This window comes from Medicago sativa, chromosome 8, assembly GCF_051527215.1.
Source record: "Medicago sativa cultivar Bolivia chromosome 8, Bolivia_mono, whole genome shotgun sequence".
NCBI lineage: Eukaryota > Viridiplantae > Streptophyta > Magnoliopsida > Fabales > Fabaceae > Medicago > Medicago sativa.
In genome coordinates this window covers 19,272,636-19,296,798 of record NC_140756.1, presented here as the reverse complement: position 1 = coordinate 19,296,798, position 24,163 = coordinate 19,272,636, and the positions used below count along the sequence as shown (strand labels likewise).

The 24,163-nt window shown below is 32.5% G+C and overlaps 3 protein-coding genes across 8 annotated transcripts; 1 reads left to right on the top strand and 2 right to left on the bottom strand.

The window, feature by feature from the left end:
• The first annotated feature begins 10,105 nt into the window (after window positions 1–10,105).
• Window positions 10,106–14,203, top strand: LOC146897585 (uncharacterized). 5 transcript variants are annotated; one of them, XM_085738870.1, is made up of 4 exons: window positions 10,251–10,524; window positions 10,730–12,661; window positions 13,112–13,231; window positions 13,782–14,203. In XM_085738870.1, exons 2-4 carry the CDS (start codon window positions 10,762–10,764, stop codon window positions 13,832–13,834), a joined length of 2,073 nt encoding a protein of 690 aa, XP_085594996.1. In that variant the 5' UTR covers window positions 10,251–10,524; window positions 10,730–10,761; the 3' UTR covers window positions 13,835–14,203. The 5 variants fall into 5 exon arrangements, with proteins under 5 accessions (XP_085594998.1, XP_085594995.1, XP_085594999.1 ...); XM_085738871.1 differs by having other exon boundaries at window positions 10,464–10,596; window positions 13,782–14,176; XM_085738872.1 differs by lacking the exon at window positions 13,782–14,203 and having other exon boundaries at window positions 10,106–10,524; window positions 13,112–13,508.
• LOC146897584 (protein SUPPRESSOR OF PHYA-105 1-like) lies at window positions 14,006–18,751 on the bottom strand. 2 transcript variants are annotated; one of them, XM_085738868.1, is made up of 8 exons: window positions 18,490–18,751; window positions 17,174–18,393; window positions 16,762–16,919; window positions 15,788–16,616; window positions 15,515–15,661; window positions 14,999–15,316; window positions 14,857–14,916; window positions 14,006–14,486 (listed from the first exon to the last, which is right to left on the bottom strand). In XM_085738868.1, exons 2-8 carry the CDS (start codon window positions 18,362–18,364, stop codon window positions 14,292–14,294), a joined length of 2,898 nt encoding a protein of 965 aa, XP_085594994.1. In that variant the 5' UTR covers window positions 18,365–18,393; window positions 18,490–18,751; the 3' UTR covers window positions 14,006–14,291. The 2 variants fall into 2 exon arrangements, with proteins under 2 accessions (XP_085594994.1, XP_085594993.1); XM_085738867.1 differs by having other exon boundaries at window positions 18,705–18,751.
• A 2,970-nt stretch (window positions 18,752–21,721) lies between these two features.
• On the bottom strand, window positions 21,722–23,026 carry LOC146897583 (E3 ubiquitin-protein ligase ATL4-like). Its single transcript, XM_085736105.1, has one exon. It carries the CDS (start codon window positions 22,658–22,660, stop codon window positions 21,755–21,757), a length of 906 nt encoding a protein of 301 aa, XP_085592231.1. The 5' UTR covers window positions 22,661–23,026; the 3' UTR covers window positions 21,722–21,754.
• Window positions 23,027–24,163: the final 1,137 nt, after the last annotated feature.

The window sequence follows — 24,163 nt, the reverse complement described above, 5'->3', positions numbered from 1 at the left end:
GGCACGTTTAAAGTTCACGAACAGTTCGGTTCGGCTCGTTAGGTTCAATTCGTTTGCTCGAATTTCATATTTCAATAGTTTTTTTTCCTTCAAATAATATGTCTTTGACCTTTTTTTTCAAAAAAAAAGATCTCAAAATAAAATAAAACTATTAGGCATGTTACTACCTAGAAAGGTAGTAGGACGTTACTACTGTAGCGCATATGCCAGTATAAGTTCTACCTTGTGAATCTGAATGCACTTCTGTTATATATATATAATACTTTTCCTCTTTAGTGTTTTCAAAACTCCCCGATGTGGGACTATTTGAGTGTACATGTTTGTTTAAAAGCCTGCACAAGGTACTAACTTCTTTTTTTTTTTTTTTTTCGCTTTCTCTATTATTATATAAATTACATATTGTATAAAAAAATGCAAGATAATATTATATATATATATATATATATATATATATATATATATATATATATATATATATATATCGAGCTGGTTCATGAACCAAACGAGTCGAGCTTTACTTAGCTCAAGTTCAACTCATTTATTTAACGAGCTTGGTTTTCAACTCAAGTTCGACTCATTTGGTTCGTGAACCAAGTTCAACGAATCAATTATCGAATCGAATCACGAACTATTTTCGAGTTGGTTCGGTTCATTGCCAGCCCTAAATATGAGCAAGTTTTTAACCAACAATATAGACACATCTTGGTTAGAACCTCATTAACTATGTCATTGTCTTAAGCGCAAAGATAAATGTATGCAAGTTACATGAAATACTTATAATATCTTATAAATAAACACATACAATGTAGAATATATGTTGTCTATATTTTAATTTTCAAATAACTAAAGTGTAAAATTAATTAATAATAATTTATCAATGAAGGAACTCTTAACATTGAATACGTTACAATTAAGGTGATGAGAAGGTTCTATCAGATGTGCCTAACTTCATCACATGATACCTATAGTTAAAATATCAGTTTTAATATAATATATGATATTAATTAAAATCTATAATTGGACGTATCTTATTCCCCCCTACAAAACTGAGAATAAAAGCATCTTTCCAACATTTGTACTTATCATTTGCTACATATAGAACTATAGAAGTGTATGACTGTAAATAATGGATTTTTTTGTACACATATCCAATAATATACGTTGTCACCAATAGTACATTGCCGTATTATTTAACGACTTCAAAACATTTTTACAACAACAAACTGTCCGGAAACATTTAACTAAAAGATCATTTAGAGTCAGTGGACTTAAATTAACCGGCAGAGACAATACATCATAATATGTAGAGGTCGAAGTTTGAATTCCGAACACCTCACTTATCATCTTTCTAAGAGGTGAATTTCTAGTCATTATGTTATTTGACAAAAAAATAATATATAAAACAGTTCATGTGAGCATAAGAGACATTGTAGTATGTAAAGATTGAAGTTCACATCTCAAATTTTTCATTATTAGATAAATTTCTTTCTAGTCATTAAACTACTTAACATATAAAAAATACTATAAAGATTAGATTACCAATACAATTTAGACTGGCCGTGGACTAAATATAAAGTTTTTTTTTTTGAGCAACTAAATATAAAGTTTTGATTCCACTTTATATGTGTGTTTTGTTTTTAAAAGAGGAAATGAAGTACATATTAAAAATTGTGACACCGACCAAATATGTTATGAAAATGGAAGGGATTTGTATTTTATGGCAGTGTTTTTGTTTGTTTACTTCTTACGAAGGCATGTTCCATGTACAATTGAATGCATGTGGTAGAAGAGTGGTGGTGTAGTAGTTGTACTCTAAATATATAATAATACATATCTCTATGACATCATCTTTATCATGTGCCTTCAATAACATGTGAAGAACACCAAAGCAGGAAGTAGATGATAAAATTCAACCCAGACATTGGTCTTCATTGGATCATAAATACATTTGGTAATTTATTCATTTAGGATTTTATTATTAAATTGAGTTTTACTCTATTTTTTTTTTTATAATGTTAAGTGCTCACTCCATTTTCAATCATTGAGACGTAAAACTATAGTATTCAGTATTCACTAATCATAAATAAATCCAATTTTTTAAAAATATTGTGTATCTCTAAAATACTCACTACCAGCTGTGCCTACCACGGGTTGGTAATATAATTGGTCAAATTTAATAGCTTGACGGTGGAATACGGAAGTTTTGAAATCAAACAAGTAGAATAAATAAATATTTTTAACCAAAAACAAGAAGAATAAATAAATATTTTATCAATAGAAGTAGAGTATAAGAGACTACATACTCACAAAATCAAAATTCGAATTTGAATTCTAAGTAAGAAAAGTGATACATTTTGTGTTCATTAGCCTGATAGAGGTAAACTTTAGTAAACACAAAAATAAAATAAAATAAAATAAAACATTATTAAACAAATATATATTTTTTGTACAAATACATAATTTTTTTTAAGTAGTAGATAAATGTTTTTTAACAATGTATTATGTTCACTATACAGAGATTGTTTTTTTTTAGGGTATACAGAGATTGTTTGTTGTTATTATTATTTTTACTGAAAAAATGTAAAGCTATAAGTTAGTCCTTGAATTCAATAAAATGATAAAAACATTATATTCCAGACGTTACATTTTGTAAGCAAATATTTCATTTTACTCTTCAATGCTGACTACTTAAAAATCAAATTTATCATTTGATATATCAATTTGAGTTAAAAAATTGCAATGTAATTATTGAACTGAATACTTAATACCAAATTTATCATTTGATAAATCAACTTAATTTAAAACAATGCAATGTAATGTGAAGCCCGGATACTTCAAAATTGATGAAGTACCTAGCTCAGAGATAAAATGAAAGATAGAAAAAAATAGAGAAACTTTTTAATATTCTTAAAGCAAGCTGTTATTATTTGAATGTTGGAAAATTCTATGGTGAAGTCATAAGAATGACTTTTTTGGTGAAGTCATAAGAATGACATCAAAAATGTAATGAGTAACACCCCACTGTTTGTACAATGGCATCAAAAGTTCACTCCTCATAGTATCATCAATTCATCAGATTAAGAAGACTACACTTAATCTAATTTTATCTTACCTTGTTATAAGCGTAACACCCCACAAAGTGTAGCACTTAAGACTATCACATAATATCATTAACTCTGTTTGCATGTTAAATATTCCAACGATAAAATAGTACATGTAAGTCCAAGATGTTGCAAGCATTATTAGATGAATTACTATTGATCATTAATCAGTAATTAACAATTTAAAAATGAATATTAAAATCAAAATTAACTTTTTCAAAAAAGTCAGTTTCCTGACTGCACCGTAGAAGCTCCCTTGAATGTTTCGATACTTGAATTCTTGAATGCCTAGACACTTGATGGCGAGTCCTATTTATACTACTATAGTAAGGCTTCATATAGAAAGATTTAGAAACATTGATTACAAAGAAAATTCTAGAGATATGGATACTCTAGTTCATATGATTAGAAGGATCTAGAAAAGTTAAGATTTTCCTAGAGCTTATTTTGTCTGATACTCCTTCCGAAATGAAATATAAATAAAAATGATAGTTGAAAAATTGATGTACCTGACCTAAATTTTTAATCACATTCATTGATTTTTCAAACTATCACTTTTGCTTATAATTCATTTCAGAAGGAGTATAATATAAGTAGGTAATGATGTTTATTTTTATTTTTATGATATATGATATTGATTAAGTAATGATGTTCTCCTTTTCAATTTGTTTTTAAAGAATTCCTTTTCGAATATATGTAATTGATTAATTGTCACATTCTTTATTATCAGTATTATTTATATTTATATATTTTGCAATTAAATATTTAATTTTTTTATTAAAGTTTCCGTTCGTATCGTATCTTAAATTTTAAATTTTTTTCACATTATTGTATCGGTATCATATCGTATCCGTATCATATCCAATATCTGAGCTTCATACATAACTATTGACAATTTATAATTTCAATGCTTCTGATGTCCATTCTTCATATGTCACTCTCTTTACAGGTATTTCTTAATTTTATCTTTTGTTAGTAATTATTTTATAGACTAAAATAATCCAATAATAGTGTGCAATTTATGGCACAAAAATGGAGTTTTTGATTCATCTCATGCATTCCCAATGCCCCATGTGCCAACCCCTCCCCCTCTTCCAAAGTTCCAACATCCCATTTATTCGGTCCCCCCAATCATTTGAACCCCATAAACAAATAAAAGAGTCCTATTTCCATTTTTTTTTTGCCAAAATCATAATTTTTTTACCTTCATATTTGTTATTTACTGGTATATTGTTACAGCAGAGGAAGAAATGCTAGCAGTCCGATCTGATCGATCTTTTTTTTTTAGTTACATTGCTAAAGGATGGAAAAGAAAAACAGAAAGAAAATAAAAGAAATTAATTCAATTCAAAGTTTTAGCTGCGATTAAGATTTTATCGAATCCCTCTATCTTTTTATTGAGATTAATACAATTTCAATTACCGGTTATGAAACAAAGATCATCATTTAAGTAGTTAATTTGGTGACATCTATCGTTCGTCTATATGTTATGTTGCTCCTCAATCATAATATGTGCAATATGTGATACCAAGTTTATTACTACCTCCGTTCCTTTTTAATTGTCACATTTTGACATTTTACACAAACCAAGACAATCAATAAATGTTGCTACTTTTGATACAATAATTTCTATTTTTACTATAATAACCTTATTTATTTAATACTCCCTCCGGTCACTATTATAAGCAAAAGTTCACTTTTTAGATACATTGAATGATTAATGTATCTAGTCAATAATAAAAACTAGATACATTAATCATTCAATGTATCTAAAAAGTGAACTTTTGCTTATAATAGTGACCGGAGGGAGTATCTCATTACATATATTTCTCTCTCCACAATAATAAATAAGGGTAATATTAGTAAAATAACATTTAATGTTGCATTGAACTATGTAAAGTGACACTTAAATATGAACAAAAGAATTCTGCAAAAGTGACACTTAAAAAGGAACGGATGGAGTAATTAACAATATAAAAAGTGTCAGAGGAAGATGGTCCACATTCACACCTATAACTTCAAACAATATATCTAAGAGGCATGTGGAAAATTCATTGCATGCAGAGAGTGACACGCACCTTCAATGTTCGTGAGAATTCCAAAAGTGGAATATTGAATAGATAATTAAAAGAGAAAAGAAAGAAAAAAAAGTCTGATCCTGTGTTAAGTCAGATTATCAATGATGCATGCTTCCTTTCTTTCTTGAATGTCTAAACAAGTGCATTGCATGCATGCATGCACTACTTCAGAAAAGATGCCCTAAAGTTTTTCAACGGAAATTTTTACTTCTAGTTTTATCAAGATTCAAGACCAACAGCTATAATCAAATATCTAATTATCTTATAATAGTAATGTTTGGCTGCGAAACAATAAATATTGAATAGAACAGTACAAGATAGAATGACATAACACAAGACAAATTTTTATAGTATTGAATAATTTTTCATTTTATAGTATCTTTTTATAGTTAATTTGGTTTGTCACATTGTAAGAGTATATCCTCTTTCGCTATAATCAACTCCGTTAGTCCGTGACCTTTTTGATATATGAGTGTGCGCGCGCGAGCGTGTGTTTGTGGGCGCACACGCGCGCACGCATGTGAGTTGAAAATAATATTTAATATAGACATTACCAATTGTGAAAGATCTTAAAATAACAAAATAATATTGAAATGATACAAATATAAATTATTTTTTTACTTTTACAAACTTTCATTACACGCTACTTGTCCTAATATATTTAGAACAACCGACATCGAATTAGATTGATAGAAACCTGAAGACAAAAAGAATTCAAGGTTCAAATAACCAATAAAATAGTTAGCATTGAACTTGAAATCAAACTTGCTACATGAACTATGACTCCTCATTTACATATCATTTGAGCTTCGAGTGAACATGTTTATAAAATTTGACGGACGAAAATATGAGGCCTAATACAATTAGACTTTAGTAGTTCATTCCTTCTCTTTTACTTTGGTTATATTTCATCTTTTCAACTGGTTTAGTTCACACACTGCACTTTGCTCTTTAAACTCCAACATCTCTAAATTACTCAAATCACGTTCTCATCAATGTTTTTACTAGGGTCTCTTTGAATATGTTTGTTTACATTGTGCGACACTGATTTTGGACACAGTAAAATTATTACACTTTTTAAGGACCTAGTTTGAGTCTGATATTGCTATTTTGGAATTCTAGTGTTGCTGAACAAATTTAGGATCAACAATGATCTAAAAGCAATATTTTCTGCTACGGTGCAAAATAATATACTAAAGAATGACAGTGTAATTTTATTCACTTACACAAAGCATAGTACAAATGGAAGTCTGCAACGTGTATCTCCTCTGTTTGACATCGGAGAATGCAGAACATGTGGTGACCAGCGTCCCACAAGCGGTGCATGAACCTGAGGCTTCCATGGGTCGTGTTGAGATCATCGAGTAACTCGATGCAGTCATTGCCAAAAGCCTTTAAGACCTCAACGGACCTGCAAAGGTCTGCATGCCTCTTGTTCGTTCTCATGAAACTAACAGATCATGCATGCTATCAGCGGCAACTCTCTCAGCAATGTTGAGGATTAAATCATCACTCAAGAAATCCATTTTTGATAGAAGAAAAAAGAAAAGAAATTTGTGGTTTTTTCTGCAAAGAGTTGGAAGAGAAATAGAGAAGATAGTAAAACTTTCAGAGGAAGGTATGGTATTTATAGTGGTCTAAGAAGTTGAAAGAAGTTCCAACTTTACAGTTTCTTTCTTCCAAAAATTTAGACACGTGGAACGTAGCGTCTGCAGATGTGTCTCGTAAGGGAAGTTTTAAAGATTTATTTAATCTTTATTTTAATTCCACAAATATTAAAATAAATGTGGTCTCGTGCTGTGCTGATGCCGGCTTGGCAGGATGACTCCACATTCTCAATTGAGGTAAATTTGCTCAATGAAAATCCAATGAAGAGTGCAATTGAAGTTAAAGAATTTAGTTTTAGAACTGCTGTGGTAATTTCATCAAGGAGTGCCATGGATATGGAGGTTGAAGAATAAATTTGTTTTTGTTTAGTTTTTGAAGGAAAGAAGAGGTTGAAGAATAGTTGGAAACAGGGACGAATCTAGACATTTCATATTAGTGTGGCAAATTTTTTAAAGAAACTATAATACAAATTATACTAAAAATAATATATAACTTTGTTTGATGCAAATTACAATGAAAATCGTCTATATTCAAGCCAGTCATACAAATTAAACCAATTCTTGTTAAATCGACGTCTTGTTCCACCAAAATCAGACCAAGGATAAACAAAGTTGCTAGGAGGTGACGACGAATTTTCAAGTAAGCTTTACGTACCTCATCTTGGATGTCAGGATGATAGCTTGAAATTGGAGGCCTAATTCCTGGATCCGTTTCCAACAATTCATAATCAACAACTTTAATACCCTCATTGGTCGAGTTGGGAGCAATATCCGTGTTCGATGCTTGACTAGTCGAAGAACTAGCTTTGTCAATTATTTAAACAAGCAATTTTGAACTTATTTAAACAAGCAATTTTGAACTTTAATTCTCAATTATTTACGTTTGAACCAAAACATATATTAAATCAAGAGTATCTCATAAACAAAGTGACTTAATGTCTCAATGTTAGAATTTTGTGTTAAATTCATTCATTGCAGAACAACAGAAAATCTCCAATTCAAACCCTAAAAAAAAACCCCATTCTCAATTCACAATTCTAAAACCCTAAAAAAAGCAATTGTAGAATGAATGAGAAAGTAGAGAATCAATTGACTATTTCACTTACCTTGGCTTAGAATGAATGTGTGTTTTCCCGAACTTCAAGTGCCTTTTGTCATGCATATAAAAAATAAAAAAAAATTGGGCTAGAATCTGGTGTGGCAGCTGCCACACCATGTTTCAATGTACATCCGCCCCTGGTTGGAAACTTATGATCTCACTCACAACGGTCGGTTTATTGACCAGGGGGAAATTTCGTAATTTAATTATAATGTTTCCGTACGTATTGTTATAGGTAGATGGAGGATTATTCGGTTTCATCCAAAAAGAAAGAAAACAAATTAAATATGAGTATTTTGTCAGTTAGAAATTAAATTTTGATTTGTCACATTGTAAGAGTGTATCTTCTTTTGCAATAATCAACTTCGTTAGTGCACGCCATTTTTAATAAATGAGTGTGTGCGTGCGCGCGAGCGTGTGTTTGTGGGCGCACGCGCGCGCACCCGTGCGAGTTGAAAATAATATTTAATATAGATAGTATTTACCAATTGTTAGAGATCTTAAAATAACAAAATAATATTGAAATGATACAAATATAAATTATTTTTTAACTTTTATAAACTTTGATTACACATTACTTGTCCTAATATATTTAGAACAACCGTCATCGAATTAGATTGATAGAAATCCGAAGGCAAAAAGAATTCAATGTAAATAACCAATAAAATAGTTAGCGCTAAACTCGAAATCAAACTTGCTACATGAACTATGACTTCTCATTTACATACCACTTGAGTTTCGAGTGAACATGTTTACAAAATTTGACGTACGAAAATATAAGGCCTAATACGGGACCTAAAAACTCGGTGCCTAAAGCCCTTGCTTTAGTGGCAGCCCCTTTGGGCCGACCCTGTTATACGATTTTTGTTGGACAAAATGTTATTTTGATATTTTAGACAACTTGTACGTGAGACAAAAAGTTGTGTTGTGGTTTGGTGAGGGATAAGAATTTATGTTAATTTTTTGGTCCTTTGCCTCCAGTTTGTTATGTCCCTGAAACAGTTTTACAAATCCAACATTGTACAACTTCAGTTGTCCTATCCTGTCTTCATTTTTTAACAAATCAAATGCACCTTTTATTTTTTCGAGTTTAATTTATGGGAAATATAACGCTGGTGTAAATAAGTTTTACACATGCATTCAAGATGTGTCTCCACATCATTTAATGAGCTAAAAACGCATGACTTATCATACTTCATTGATTGATGTGCAACACACAGGGGCGGATCTGGACTCAAAATATTGGTGAGCACAATTTTTTTATCAAATAATTAAATAAAACTAAATTTAATAAGAATGAAAGTGCTTGCTTCTGTTTGTGTTGTGCGCTTGCTGTGAGAAAGAACAATGAAAGGGGCTTGCTGAAGTGAGAAGTGAAGGGAAAGTGTTTACAATGTACTTGTGTTTTGGGGTGTTCGTGGTGCAGTTTGGTTCAGACTAAAAGCATGCGGTTTGATTTGGTTCGGTTGATTTTTAAAATAAAATCCGAACCAAAGCAAACCAAACCAATGCGGTTTGGATTGAATCGGTTGGTGCGGTTTTTTACCAGACAATACAATTTTTTGTTTTCAACATTAAAAATCAAGTTAAAAAGCTAAAACACAACATACTTCTAACAATGTTTCCGACAATGTTTTTAATTTCACCCAACTTAAAAATTTCATTTTCACTAAACAATATAGACTTAAAAACGTGAACAAAAAATAATTATATTATGTAAGAAATGTAAAAGACTAAGATTATGTTGCGGTTTGATTTGGTTTGGTTGGTAAAATAAAAATCGTAAACCAAACCAAACCATGCAGTTGAGTAAAAAAATGATCTAAATACATCCAAACCAAATGTGTTTTTTTGAAGTTTCCATTGATTCAATCTACAACTTTTCTATTAGATTGATTCGGTTTTGAACACTCTATTGTTTTGGACTGGGCATGACTCGTGGAAAAAAAAAAAAAATCAGCTTGGGGTGATGTGACACTTGCCACACCAAGACATGTCCAGGTCCGCCCCTGGCAACACATCATTACATCTATGGGTAAAACTTTTTTACACTTCTTATTTCTCTATCTTTGTCAATTTTTGATGTTTTTTTGGAATATGACAAGAAGTACGAGATGAAGAATATTTGAAGATTTCTTGTCATGAGACACGTATAAAGTGATGATTATACATAGAAAGAATTGGTCATACGAAACAAACCAGAAAAAACCATAAAACTAGGAGAAATGTTATGTCCCCCACAGAACCGTTCACAATGGAATGTTTGAGTGGTTTACCTCAAAACTCAAAAGATAATCTAATCTTGAATCATAGCACAATCCGGAAATTTTGTTGTTTAGTCTTTTCTAATGTTACAAAGTTCAATATTTTAACAAAGACCCATTTTTTTCAATATTTTCTTTTTGGTTCCTTACGATTTCAATCTCTTGGAAAATTAGTGGTGTCACATCTTGCATAGATAACCAAGAACACATAATTTTTTTTAAAAAAAAAAAAAAACTTCTGTTCATTTTAATGTACATGAATTAAGGAAGTTTTCATTAGTTTTAAGTCAAATTGAAAATGCTTTAAACTGCATCAGTTTTACAATAGAAGGAGCTTGATCTATCAATCTCCTTCTTTGCCACAATTCTTATCTGGTTAGCATCTAAACTCATTGATGGATTACCTATGACATGAACACCAAACACGACACTGTCACGTAGACATCGGTAATAATTTAAGAAAGCGGAAGTGATTGAATGTAACCACATGTGTTAGTGTCGTGTCTGTGTTACTTTGTGAGTTTACATTGGTTTTTGTTTGTGAATATGAATGAATATTCACCTCTTCTTTTATTTACAGGTTTTGTTTTAGATCAAAACCAGAGTTAAGTTATGGAACAATTTAGACAAATTGGTGAGGCACTAGGAAGTTTGAAAGCTGTGATGGTGTTCAGAGAGAACATTCAAATCAATCAGAGACAATGTTGTCTTCTTCTAGATGTCTTCAGCTTTGCATATGAATCTATTGCAGATGAGATCATACAGAATCTGAAATTTGAAGAGAAGAATGGAAAGTGGAAAGTTCTAGAACACCCCTTAAGAGAGATCCATAAGATTTTCAAAGAAGGAGAAGTTTACATTAGGCATTGTTTGGAAATAAAGGATTTTTGGGCTAATGCCATTACCTTGTGTAACAATACAGATTGTGTTGAGTTTTACATACACAATTTGCTATGTTGCATGCCTATTGTGATCGAAGCTATTGAATCGGCTTCCGAGACATCAGGTTGGGATCAAGAGGAGATGCAAAGGAAGAGGCTTATCAATTCAAATAAGTATAGAAAAGAATTTCGAGACATGAAGCTTTTCAAGTGGAAATTTGGGAAGCAGTACCTCATTACTCAGGATTTGTGCAACCGCTATGATACAGCTTGGAAGGAAGATAGATGGTTTCTTTTCAACAAAATCCATGAAAAAAAAGTGTCAGATGCAGCAACAAAGTACGAGAAAAAATTAATCGATTTACTTTTGAGGAATTCAGAAGTATCAGAATCACTCGAAGCCAAGCTTCTTCCAAGTTCAATATTGGTCGGTTCTAAGGACTATCAGGTGAGGAGAAGAATAGGGAATGGAAATCAGTACAAAGAGATTCAATGGTTAGGTGAATGTTTTGTTTTAAGACAATGTTCTGGTGACACTGATGCTTTGGAAGGTGAGATTAAAGAACTTTTATCGCTTTCACATCCAAATATAATGGATTGTCTTTGTGGTTTTACTGATGAGGAGAAGAAAGAATGTTTTCTGTTGATGGAACTGATGAGCAAAACACTTAGCAATCATATTAAAGAGGTTCATGGTCCGAGGAAGCGATTACCATTCTTGCTTCATGTCGCGGTTGATATTATGCTTCAGATTGCAAGAGGAATGGAATATCTTCATTCAAAGAAAGTGTATCATGGAGAATTAAACCCTTCAAACATTCTTGTTAAGCCTAGAAGTACCTCTCCAGAAGGTTACTTGCATTGCAAGATATCAGGTTTAGGTCTACCTTCTGGTAAGGACTTGAACCAGAAAGGAAATGCAAATCAAAATGGAAACCTCTCATTCATTTGGTACTCTCCAGAGGTACTTGAAGAGCAAGAACACTCAGGGGGTGCGTCGATATCCAAGTACACAGAGAAATCTGATGTGTATAGTTTTGGAATGGTTTGCTTTGAGCTTCTCACCGGAAAAGTTCCTTTTGAAGATAGTCATCTTCAAGGGGAGAAAATGAGCAGAAACATAAGAGCAGGAGAGAGGCCACTTTTTCCACTCAATTCACCGAAATATGTTATCAACTTAACAAAGAGATGTTGGCATACCGATCCAAATCAACGTCCGAATTTTTCGTCCATATGTAGAGTTCTTCGTTATGTAAAAAGATTTCTTGTATTGAATCCTGGTTACAGTAGAGAGACAGACCCACCAGTGCCACTTGTAGATTACTGTGATGTAGAGTCAGCACTTTTGAGGAAGTTTCCTTCTTGGGGAAGTTCTGAATTGTCGCCAATATCTAATATTCCTTTTCAAATGTTTTCTTATCGAGTTATTGAGCGTGAAAAAGTAAGAACATGCTCTAGGGATTTCTCTGAATCTGGAAGTGATGCTTCGGCATGTGGAGATGAGCTTGTTACTTCAGGTGACGAGCCATTTCCATCTGTAACAGAAAAGAAATCTTCACTTGGACCTGAGATTGTAAACAACAGGAGGCTTACGACCAGGAAATCTCTAGATATGAGGATCAAACAACCAGGTTAGCTTTGAAATTTTCTTCGGCTCTTGTTAGTAGTATGCATGAAATTCTTCAATACAGCAATGCAGGTTTGTTTAAGAAGCTAATGTTCTAAAAGGATAGAAATTCATTAATGACGATTTAGTGAATTTTACTAACTTGATCATTTATCTTTAAGTTACCATCATCACATCATGCTAATGATGCAAATAAATTTATTTTCAAATTTATTTGCATTCCATGTTGACATCAATGGTCAATGAAAAGAAGCAAACAGCTATTATTATGTGGCATGCAAAGTAACTTGAAAGCCTGTGATTTTAGGACTTTACCTATAATATCAGGAATCCAAAAATGGCGTCTAGCATAATATTGAACTTAGTCCTGTCTTTACTTTCAAGGGTGTGTGAAGATCAATGTTTGAATAAATTCTAACTGGTTTTTGACATTTTCATATGCTTATCGATGCAGTTACACCGAAAGGGAGACTAGATAGACCTCCACAAATGTCCCCTCGATTGCGAAGCATGCGGATTAATTCAGCTAAACATCTACTATCAAGTCCAAGGATAATAAGAAGATCATCTTCTGGTCATGTCTCAGACTCTGAGCTAGCTTAGATCACAACATAGAATTTGCAATTTGCAAGGAAGGATTCATATAATTTACTCAAGTTTAGTTTAAATTAAGGAATTCTTGACATAAGTAGTTTGTGAATAAGGATAGGATAAGCAAAAAGTACTGTGATTGACTCCATGTATTCATACCACAACAAGAGTCTCTTCAATGCATGAAAATTGAAAAAAATTCCTCCACAATTTTATTATCCTTTCTGACTAGGTGGAAATATAAACTGAAGATTACAATATTATGGTGCTGGCTAGAAAAACTTTCAAACATAGCAGAAAACTAAAACAAAAAATAGAAAAAAAGTTTAAACCATCCTACCTAAGATTGCATTCCTTGCCAATCTTCAACAAAGATATAATTTTTCATGCAATTCAACTTTTACATAACTTTATATGATGGTGTTAAATTGAATGATATCATGTACTTTTTTTTTTGGTTAAAGTGATTTGGAAGTTTAGAATATCTAGGGATGTCATCTGATATAGTAATATGTCCCTCACTTCCTCAACAGAACGCAGTCTTACAAGCATGGATATACAGAAGCAAGAAGGAGCTATGCTGTAAAACAACAAATTTGACATAGTTTCAAGTTCAATCGGCCGGTGTTCCTATTCGATACATCACATATATGCGAAATTCTTGAAGTGAAAACTTCTGCATTGCAGTAATGAATGAGAAGAATTTCACTTGCCACTTGATGATATTTTAAAGAGACTTGCATGCTACAGCTTCACCTGTGATTAAATTCAAAAGCCTATATATATATATATGTACGTGCTTCATACATCTCTTGTTCGGCATATTTTGTTCATATTTTAGGAAAAAAAGTGTTCTTCATGTCATGTTGTAGATAACAAAATCTTAACAAGATTACCTATCTATGAAAACTAAAGAGACATTATTGCATGCCTCTTTGAAACAATTTAAACTCTATACCCTCTCCTCTCCATTTAAGCTTTATGCGTCATTAATCATTGAAGCCTGAATAAATCACTGGTCTTAGCCAAATAAAATGTATCTGTCATACCATCTGAAGTAGTTTCACAATTCCAACTGAGTTGGCTGCAACAAGCATGTTAGACTTCTTCCTCCAGCAGACACTAGAAACAAACTGTCCATTGTTATCACTACTGTTTGAATGACCAGAAATGGGATCGATTGACTCGAATTTGTGAGAAGCCATTGGCACTGGTAGAGATTTGTGATAACAGTAAACCTGAAAGGTAGAAAAAATAGAAATGTTCAAAATGAAATCATAATGTGTATCTTTCGATCCCTCACTTGATATTGAATTCAACTAATTATCGGGTATCTGCGAAGGAGTTTCATCAAGATGAAAGCAAGCACAATGTTAATTGAGCTTAGTCTATATGTAACTCTGTTGTATGATCAGACTCCCAAAACGCCGTAGAGTAATAAAAAGAAAAAATTCCACAAAAATTATGATAAACTAATTTCTTCGGCCAAATGTAGCGTAGAATGTGAAACGGTTTGCTAGTCTCACGATACAATCAGCTTACCAGAGATCCAGACAGACTATTGTACTATATCATAAAATCAAGAATACAATAAATTAAAAAGTATACCTCATTAGATTCTGAACCACATGCAATGTATCCATCCAAAACAGATAAACCAACGAAATTCTGGAGAAGAAAGATGAACAAGAAACAATTAGAATAGACAAAAGAAAACAAAAAGTGAGGTGACATGAGTAGAGAAACCAACCTTTCCATTACTATGACCCTTAAAGGTTAAGTCACAAGCATCAGAGGACAACTCGGTTGAGCTAGTTTTCTTCAAGTCCCATAGCTTCAAAGAGTTATCAGTGGAAGCAGACACAACTGTTTGTGCATCTATAAACTTTACATAGCTAACAGCTTTACCATGACCAGGTAACGTACACCAAGGAATTTTAGTGTTACGAAGATCATAACCGTACACTTTGTAATCAGCTGATCCAAAAAATAAAAGATTTGTGGAGTATTCAGAGAACTGAACACAACATACATTTGCCGGGCTCATTATGGTTCCTATAGAATTTCTCTGCAAAAAACAACCGCATTATGAGATTATTATTTTACTTTTTATGAAGCATAAACATTCAACTCATCAATTGTCTTTCAAGTCACATAGTTATATTTCTTTTAATATTATTCTGCTACATAAGTTCTGAGATTATATTAAAATATCGTTTAGTTATGGTTTGTAATAAAAAATCAAAATGCATAAAAAGAAGCATGCCTCGCTGATATTCCATAGTTTGACAGAACAATCATCACTTCCACTGGCAAACATTTTTGGGTCGGACGCCGAAAAGTGAACAGACCAAGCTCTCTTTTGGTGCTCCGTGTATTGAGACAGTGGCTGACCAGTGCCTGCATCCCACATCTGAATCCAACCATGTCACATAACATTAATGTTAATGAAAACATAGAAACAATCAGAAGAAAAAGCAATGATATCTTAGTTTTCATCAAATGTTATGTAAATGTTGCAAGTATTACACATACACACCTGAACCACACCATCATAATCAGTAGATGCCAGATGGTTTTTTATATAACTGTTCCAGCACACACAACTGAGCTTTGATTTGTTTGACATCTCGACGACGGGGTATTGAATGTCTGCAGAATCACTTGAAATAGCATTGAGGTCAAATATCTTTATTTTCTTTGAAATTCCACCTGCTGCAATGTAGTCTTCATCTCGGTCAAAACTTAAGGCACATATCACATTGGCAGAACTAAGAAGATCACTGTTTCTCAATGTTCCGCGCTCTTCGAACTTGCTGTAACGAGCGAATTTGCATATACCTTCATAGAAAGGTCCTAGACAACCAATAGAACCTTGAATTCTCTTTGGCCCATTACCAACATTCTCTAAATGAGGCAATCTCCATCTGGTTTCCATCACACTTTTATCACTGCTTTTGGCGGCTGCAGCTTCCTTGAGCGGGCCTTGGAATCTCATGGAGAAGTAACTATTCTCTAGCTGACTTATGTTATTCATAAATTTTGCTTCATCAACAAATGAACTTGGAAAAGATCTACTAATACTTTTACTGGAAGAATCATGATAAGGTAGATAGTTCAATTGTGACGATGGAAATGCTGAATCACTTCCATACGAATGATTTCTTTCTACCTCCTTGATATCTTCGTTCAAACAATGTAGCTCTTCTGCCAATTTAGCTTCATGTTTTTTCTTTTCTTCTTCAACTGAAATTAGAAAATGCAGTAATTCCTGTGTGTCAGCTACATCATCTTCAGATACTATAACATTATTATCACCAGAATTTGATGCCTCTAATTCGCGTATAAATTCAGATTCTAAAATCATCCTGTTATACATAAAAAAAGATAATTAAAATATTATAGATGAAACAGAATAGTCCTTGAACATCAATGACAATATTCTATCAGCCATTAAAAATATACATTCAGAATAATAGCATCAAGCATAAGAACAGCAGCATACTGTTTTACCTGGCATTGGGACGAGAAGACGGTTCAGGGTGTAGAAGCCATAGACAAAAACCAGCTTCCTTTGCATTTTGTGATAGAAACTTTGGCGGTAAGATTCTATGACGCATATCAAACATCACAGTTGAATGTGCTTCCAATGACTCAATATTGCACAGCAACTGTGAGAAGCATCCACTAAAATGTTAACAAAATAGGTCATGAATAATTATAGGGTGATGATCTAAAAACTGAGAAGCAACTCAATAGTTAAAAATGATAGCATAATCAATCCTAAGGTTAGATTAAATTGTGCATAACAGCCCTATGGTTATTTTAATTAGTGAAACTTAGCAAAATATTTTGGCTATCAAGGGAAAATTATGCAGGATAAAGGTTTATGAAAGTAATAAAAATGTGTTAAAAATTTGCTGACCTCAAAAAGAAGAACACCAAGGCTATAAACATTTGATGAAAATGTACAAGTTTCCTCATTGAGCACTTCTGGACAAGAATACCACTTCTCTTCAAACTGAATTGTTTCAGAAATAAACTGTTTTTCTTCTGCAAAAGCATGTTGATAACTCGAACCATCAACGCACAGCCTTTCTTTATCAACCCTTGATTCCATGTCCATTTTTGTGTCACTGCCATGAATACAGTTGAAGTGATGCTGCTCCTTAAGAGATGCTGTCTCTTCACATAGCTTTTGCTTCTTTGCACTCAAATTTTGGCATGCACAGGTATCCTGTTCCCAAGGCATTTTCCTTGTTCCATTGCAGGTCATGATGGCCTTAAGGCATGACTTAAATACGGTGAAACATGATTTTTGGTCATCAAACACATGTTGGCTATATGAACCAATGTATTTAATTTTATTCAACGGCGATAAGACGAAACAAGACGGTTTTATGTCTTCCAAGACAAACCCTTGAGAGTGTGCAAAATCAACCAATTCCAAAATCTGTTTAAATATATACAGCCTTAAGGTTTTCTTCACTTTATGACTTTCAGACTTCATCCACGCTCTTAAGTTGAGTCCATCGTTAAAACATTCCGCGCCAGACATCACATTATGAAGAATTCCCTTTCCCTTCACTGTTTTCTCTCCTAACAACTGAGGATAACTAGATGTAGCTGAAGAACTTTGCATTTTACTGCTAACAAAATGTGTATTATCCATATTGCCTATATTCGCAAAAGCTTTATACTGTTCATGATTCAGGTTTCTTCTAGAATCAATTCCCTTTTGTCCTTTGCTTAATCTGAGTGATTTCTGTGCAATTTCTCTACTCAAGCTATTATTATACTTAGACTCAATACCTAACTGATTCCTCTGATGCTGCCTAAAGTTATGTGGAGGGATACCTAAAGCTACATTCAAGTTCTTATTATTCCTAACATGTAACTTTTCAACAATGTGTTTAGGATCTGTGGTGGAACAAAAACTAGTACTAGGAGGTCCAGATCCAGCAAAGGAAGCAAAATTTCTAGTCAAAATATTATTATTCTCATTACCAATCACATTTTCCTTCCTAATAGGTGTGCACAATCTAGGTGACCTTGGCAAAGGGTCATTGATTTTCCTCTTATGCTCTTCAGTTCCTCTCCCACTATTTGCTGTCATGTCTTATAAGTAACCAATTCATGCAGTTCCTTCAATCAAATTTAGATCAATATATAAGTTTATTTTACAACATATATTATGAATATGACTGAAAATCAACAACCAACTAAAATAAATAAATATACCTTCAAATGATTGCATGAACATAGATGTATAGAATATATTTTCTTTATAACAAGAAAAAGAATAGACATGTTGAATAGCATAAGATAAATTTGGTCACATGATGTACTAAATTACCAATGAACTAAGTAACCCTTTGGAGAGAGAATAACAATGATACTTGAAACAAGATATCAGAAAATTTAGAAAGGATAAAATACAGAACATATGGACTAACCAGAGAGTTATTGCTATTGGAGAGGAAAATATCTTGATCACAACAATGACAAGTAATGTATAGTGAAACCAATAAATACTTGAATTCAGAATAAAGAAAAAAAATTTAGGAGTATATTGTTTGTGCTCAGAAGATATTTATAAGAATTTTTATGGACAGAATTTAATAATATTTGTATTTTTCATTAATTAGAATCAGTGTAGATGGGGCTGTCCACGTCTGAGGCAAAAAGTGCAGCCACGATATTAGTGTTTCATATGATGCCGCCTGATTCACACATTTAAAGAAGCTATATACGTAATTGTAAAAAAACAAAAGCTAACTATACTATACTATAGATAGATGCTATTTTTGAACCATACACAAAAATTAAGCATGATTGTAGTAATTGGTGTTTAATGTTTGTAACAATTTCAGTTGGTTATTAAGCATGTTTTATGTGCTACACAAATTAAATAATTAATTATTTAGTATATTTCTGGTGGTTATTAAGCATGTTTTATGAACCAATAAGTTTGTTTCTATTGATACATCGATAAATTTTACCATTAAATTAAATAAAATATGATGTAACTTATTGATGTAATAGTGAAAAACAACTTATACATTACACAACACTATTTTACACACTAATATTTTTTATAATAAAATTTAGTATATTAATTGTTATGTTAATATTTTCTTAACGTAATTAGTCATTCTAAGTAATGTGATAGTTTTTTTTTTTACACAAAGTAATGTCATAGTTACTATGTGTTTGGTATCACGTTTTTTTCACTGTGCACGCTGCCCAATGTCATATTCACCGTGATTTTGTGAAGCTGGAAATTCCAGCTTTTGCCAAAACGTGGTTTTTGTGGCTTTCCACCGGTATTCCAAACACAGGCTTAGAATTGTTACATGGAAAAGGAAAAATTAAGACCAATAGAAGAGCTAAACTACTCTAATATATACACACACACGAAGACTAGAAAGGATGCTACAATTTTTTGTGTTGATCACATTTTGCTAATTTATTTTCCAATAGTTTGTTGTAAATATAATCCTTTTTGAACGTAAATGTTATTATTTCAGAAGGAATCATCAAAAGAAATACTGTATATTGTTAGGTGGCTGGTAAGGTGACACGAGTATGATTCTACGGTCAAAAAGTTGCATGTGGTGGCTCAACGGTGGTCAGATTGTTATTGATGTCAACCATACATTAGTGTCATTTTTCCTTACCAAAACATTAGTGTTGTTTTAAAGGGTAATAAAAAGGAGAGGTTTATTGTAACAAAAAAAAATAAACGGAGTGGTTTACAAATTACATTACAACTAGAGTTATTCAAATTATTTTGTGGCAAATAGTAAATAAAGTTTACATAAGAAAAATAAATTAATTTTGGGTCATGCTAAATGTTTCAAGACAGTATTTAAGAAAAAAAAAAGTAAGTTTTACATTGAAAATGACATTTTCTACATCTTTAAATATTTGATTACACAAGTTTCAATTTTTTTACTATATTTACTTCCTTAACGAATGCATCGTGAACATAACAGAGGAAAAGTGTGAGACCAGTTTAGTCGCTAATAAACATAAAATCGTTTGTTAATTCTTAAGGAAACCGGTATAACTTAATCTCCATATTTTAATTGGTTGATGAAGGAAATATGGATGAAAGAAAATGGAATACTGGAAAGCTAAAAGAAGAGAAAATGAGGTTATGTCAATTTTTTTTTTGTTTTGAAAATGAGATAATTATTAGGTAATTAAGTAGAAGAAAATACAGCCCAAAAGGAAAAAAAAGCGTGTATCCCCCTATTAGCAATGGCAACAATAATATTAGGCATTATACAAAACACTATCAAAGGAAAACATGTCGATTATTCAATTAGTTAACTGTCAAATTAAAGTCGTGAACTAATTATTCAATATAAACTTTAATTTGGTGTAAACTACGTCGATGTTTATTCTTTTTTTTGGGTGGTGGCCGGGGTTTCAATCGTAATGTATACAAGAAAATTTTGATCCGACGGAGCTACTATGACATTACTTTTTTTTTTTTTGGTAGTTCTCTACTTTTTTTTGGTAGTACTATGACATTACTTTACAAATAAGGAGAGTCGATGGAAAAGTGGTGAAAAATGTGCATCCCCCTCATTGTGACGCAAAACCGTCTTTAGATACGGGTTTTCACCTGTAACTGATTCCGCGAAACTTGTCTGAAAAAGCAAAAAGTTCATTAGAGATGTTGTGGTTGATGGATCAAATAAATACTTCATCCTCGATAATCATTGCATCAAACAAAAAATCCCGAATAATCGTCATTTATTTTTAGAATTCACGGCTTTAATTTTGCAAGTATAAAGCACAAATTATAAAGTATTCAAACATTTGCAAGGTCCCAAAACTTCAAAAACATTTTAAAATGAACAATGATCAAATAGTCTCTTAAATTGTAGTCCAAAGAAACATCTTGAACAACGATTCCCCTGTAATATGAGATGAGATTCCCTTTCAATTCATTTTGGGTCATGTTAACTTGTGCCCTAAGGGCACAAATTAAGAAGCTAAAAAGGGAATTAAAATATAACTTTTGTATTGAAAAGATAAAATTTTAAAATTTTAATACATTGAATGTACAATTTTCAAGAAAACATTTCCATGTTTAGTTTCTAAATTTGTGTCTCAAAGGCACAAGTTAACATTTTCAATTCATTTTAATAACATGTATATGTCTGACGTGGCAGTTAATTGGTTTCTAATTGGGTCATGAGGTATTCTTACATGGGCACAAACATAAATGTATAGTGTTTGGTCACACATACATCACAACTCTTTTTTTCAAACTATTAAATCACTTTATTATCAATTTGTTTTTTGTTATTAAAAAAATATTTTAATGTATGTGTGCCCAAACACTATTTGTTTATATTTGTGTCCATAGTAGAATTTTCCTTGGGTCATAATGCCTCAAATGTAAAATCAAATGTGAGGTTTAAAACACTAAACTTATACTAAGTGTTGATGAAAATTAGGAATTAGCAATATTAATTAATGAATTAAGCTAATAATCCCCTGAAAGCCAACGAAACATTTCGGTAATCTCCTCACCAATTCTGCGACTGCTTCCACTGAAGAACCTTCCAGAACCACGAAATGACGAAACTGCACTCACCGGAACCTGTGATACCTCCACTACATGATAATCGAATGATCCTCCAATGGAATACGATGACAATGCGTCTTCCGCGACGGCTTCGAGATTGATTTCTCGCCGGCTCACGTTTCCAATTTCAACTCGGAAACTGTCGGAAGGTGATCGGAGAATCGCGGCGAGGTCGGATTCTGAAGCGAAAATGGTGGAACGGCAGAGAGGACAGCAGGAGAGGTTGGAAGAACGGAGCCAATTGTCTATACATTCGGAGTGAAATGCGTGACAACACCTAGGAAGAGCGCGGAGGAGGTCAGTGGTGCTGAACGCGGTAAGACAAACAGCACAGTCGGCGGCCGTAGTGGTGGTGGAAATGGAGGAGAAATGAAATGTAGGAAGTGATTCGATTGATCGTTGTATTTCCGGCGCCGGTGGAGGTTGTTGCGACGGCGGTAGTGTTGAACCGGAGGTGAAATGAAACGGAGTCGGAGGGAGTGATGAGTCAATGTTTACTGCAGCTGGCGGTGACTCGGTAACAATCGTCGTCAAAGGTGGCGGTGGTTGTGGTTGCCGCGGTGGTGTTGAGTTGGAGAGGAGACGACGGTGATTGATGTGGAGATGAAGGAAACGGAGCAAGAGTGAGAGGATGAAGGTGATGAAGAGAATAGCGAGAATGATGAGAATACTGGAGAGTACTGAATCCATGGAGAGAAGGAGAGAAAGAAGTGATGGTGGAATGAGAGTGCGTACTGTTACATTGTTAGAGAACAATGATACATAGTGAGTGAGTGTTGTTTTGCAATGACAGTACTGTTGCATTGTTGTAACAGAAATATGAGTCACCTTTGCCTCGTGCGTGTGGTTTGTTTTGTTGTGAGTGACAGAGTGAGCATATTTGTATCTTCAAGTATCAACAATTTTATGTGTGTGAATTCAAACGGTGTTAGTGTAGTGTCCTGTCCGGTGAACGTATTTCTGTTATTGTTTTATAGTAATTGGTTGGTTACTAATACTGTCCATTGTCTTCTCTTTTTTATGAGGTGTACAGTGGTTGGAAATTTATTCCATTGGAGTGCTTAATTAAACAATGCAAGGTTTGGTTTGGGTGGATGATGATTTTAGATGGCAGCAACTATTGCTGAGGATTGATGAAACAGTTAAGCAGAAGTTCTATTTCATGAAAATTATGACATTTAAATTAAATTTTGGTATTTAAAATGTAAACACTTGAATTTACTCAAAACGATTAACGTATAAAATTCTTACATTATATTATAAAAACTATAAAATGTAACTTTTTTTAAAGGGTTTGGTTCGCGGGTTCACGGTGTTGAAATCATAAACTCGTTACCGGAACCAAACTACTACGGATTTAAATGCGTTGAATCGGGTTGGACACAAACTTAAACAGATTGGCTAAAATGCAGTTTGGTTTATGTTGGTTGAGCGGGTCATCCAGACCCGACACCCCTAGAAGACGGGTTTATTGTGTTTACATTGATGTTTCTTTATTTGTCGATTATAATTGCAATATTTTTAATTACAAAGAAAAAAAAAACACGTTTTTAAGTAATGGCAAATTCGGGTAAAATGTTGTCTTGCGTTTTAATTAGGCATATAGTAATCAGGAAATGCTAACTAGTACCCCGGAACACTAGTTAAGGTATTATCAAAGGAAATTTTTACCTTGATAATTATATTTTTACTTTTTGAAACTTGAAAAAATGTTTTTTTTGGTAGTGGCCGGGGTTTGAACCCTGGACCTTTTGCATATTTTATGCATTGTCCCAACCAACTGAGCTAAGCTCACGAGGACAACTTGAAAAAATGTTTAACACTAACTTTTGTCTTTTCTTTCAATTTTTAATTGTTTAACTAATGTCCCAAGGGCACCATCATCCAATAGTTTCATTTTGTTATGAAAAATATGATTCATATATGCTCTGTTTGGAAAAATAGCGGATAGCTGATAGCTTATAGCTGATGACTGATGACTGATAGCTGATAAGCTAATTAAAGTGTTTGGTAAAAATAACGGTTGAACTAGCTGATAAATGTAAAATTACATAAAAGGACATTATTAATTCATATAAAATTTATACTACTATAAATTAATATTTAAGATATTTGATAATTTAAATATTTTAAATTTAATAAATGTTTATATATTATTAAATTATTGTTTTTCGGTAAAAATTTATTTTCAATTTATTTCGATTCAGTTTCCAGTTATTATACATTAATAAAAAAAAACTAAAGTTTACAAATTTATTTTAAGAATAAAATAAAAAATAATCAATTCATATGATTAAAAAAATTTGT

Coding starts and splice junctions, on each gene's coding strand:
- LOC146897583 (XM_085736105.1), bottom strand. CDS start 22,660: ATGCAACAGTACTGTCATTGCAAAACAACACTCACTCACTATGTATCA.
- LOC146897585 (XM_085738869.1), top strand. CDS start 10,762: ATGGAACAATTTAGACAAATTGGTGAGGCACTAGGAAGTTTGAAAGCT. Junction 12,662..13,111: donor TATGAGGATCAAACAACCAG/GTTAGCTTTGAA, acceptor TTATCGATGCAG/TTACACCGAAAGGGAGACTA. Junction 13,232..13,781: donor AATAAGAAGATCATCTTCTG/GTCATGTCTCAG, acceptor CTTCCTCAACAG/AACGCAGTCTTACAAGCATG.
- LOC146897584 (XM_085738868.1), bottom strand. CDS start 18,364: ATGACAGCAAATAGTGGGAGAGGAACTGAAGAGCATAAGAGGAAAATC. Junction 15,317..15,514: donor AACTATGGAATATCAGCGAG/GCATGCTTCTTT, acceptor TGTTTTTTGCAG/AGAAATTCTATAGGAACCAT. Junction 14,487..14,856: donor GTGGTTCAGAATCTAATGAG/GTATACTTTTTA, acceptor TCTACCTTTCAG/GTTTACTGTTATCACAAATC.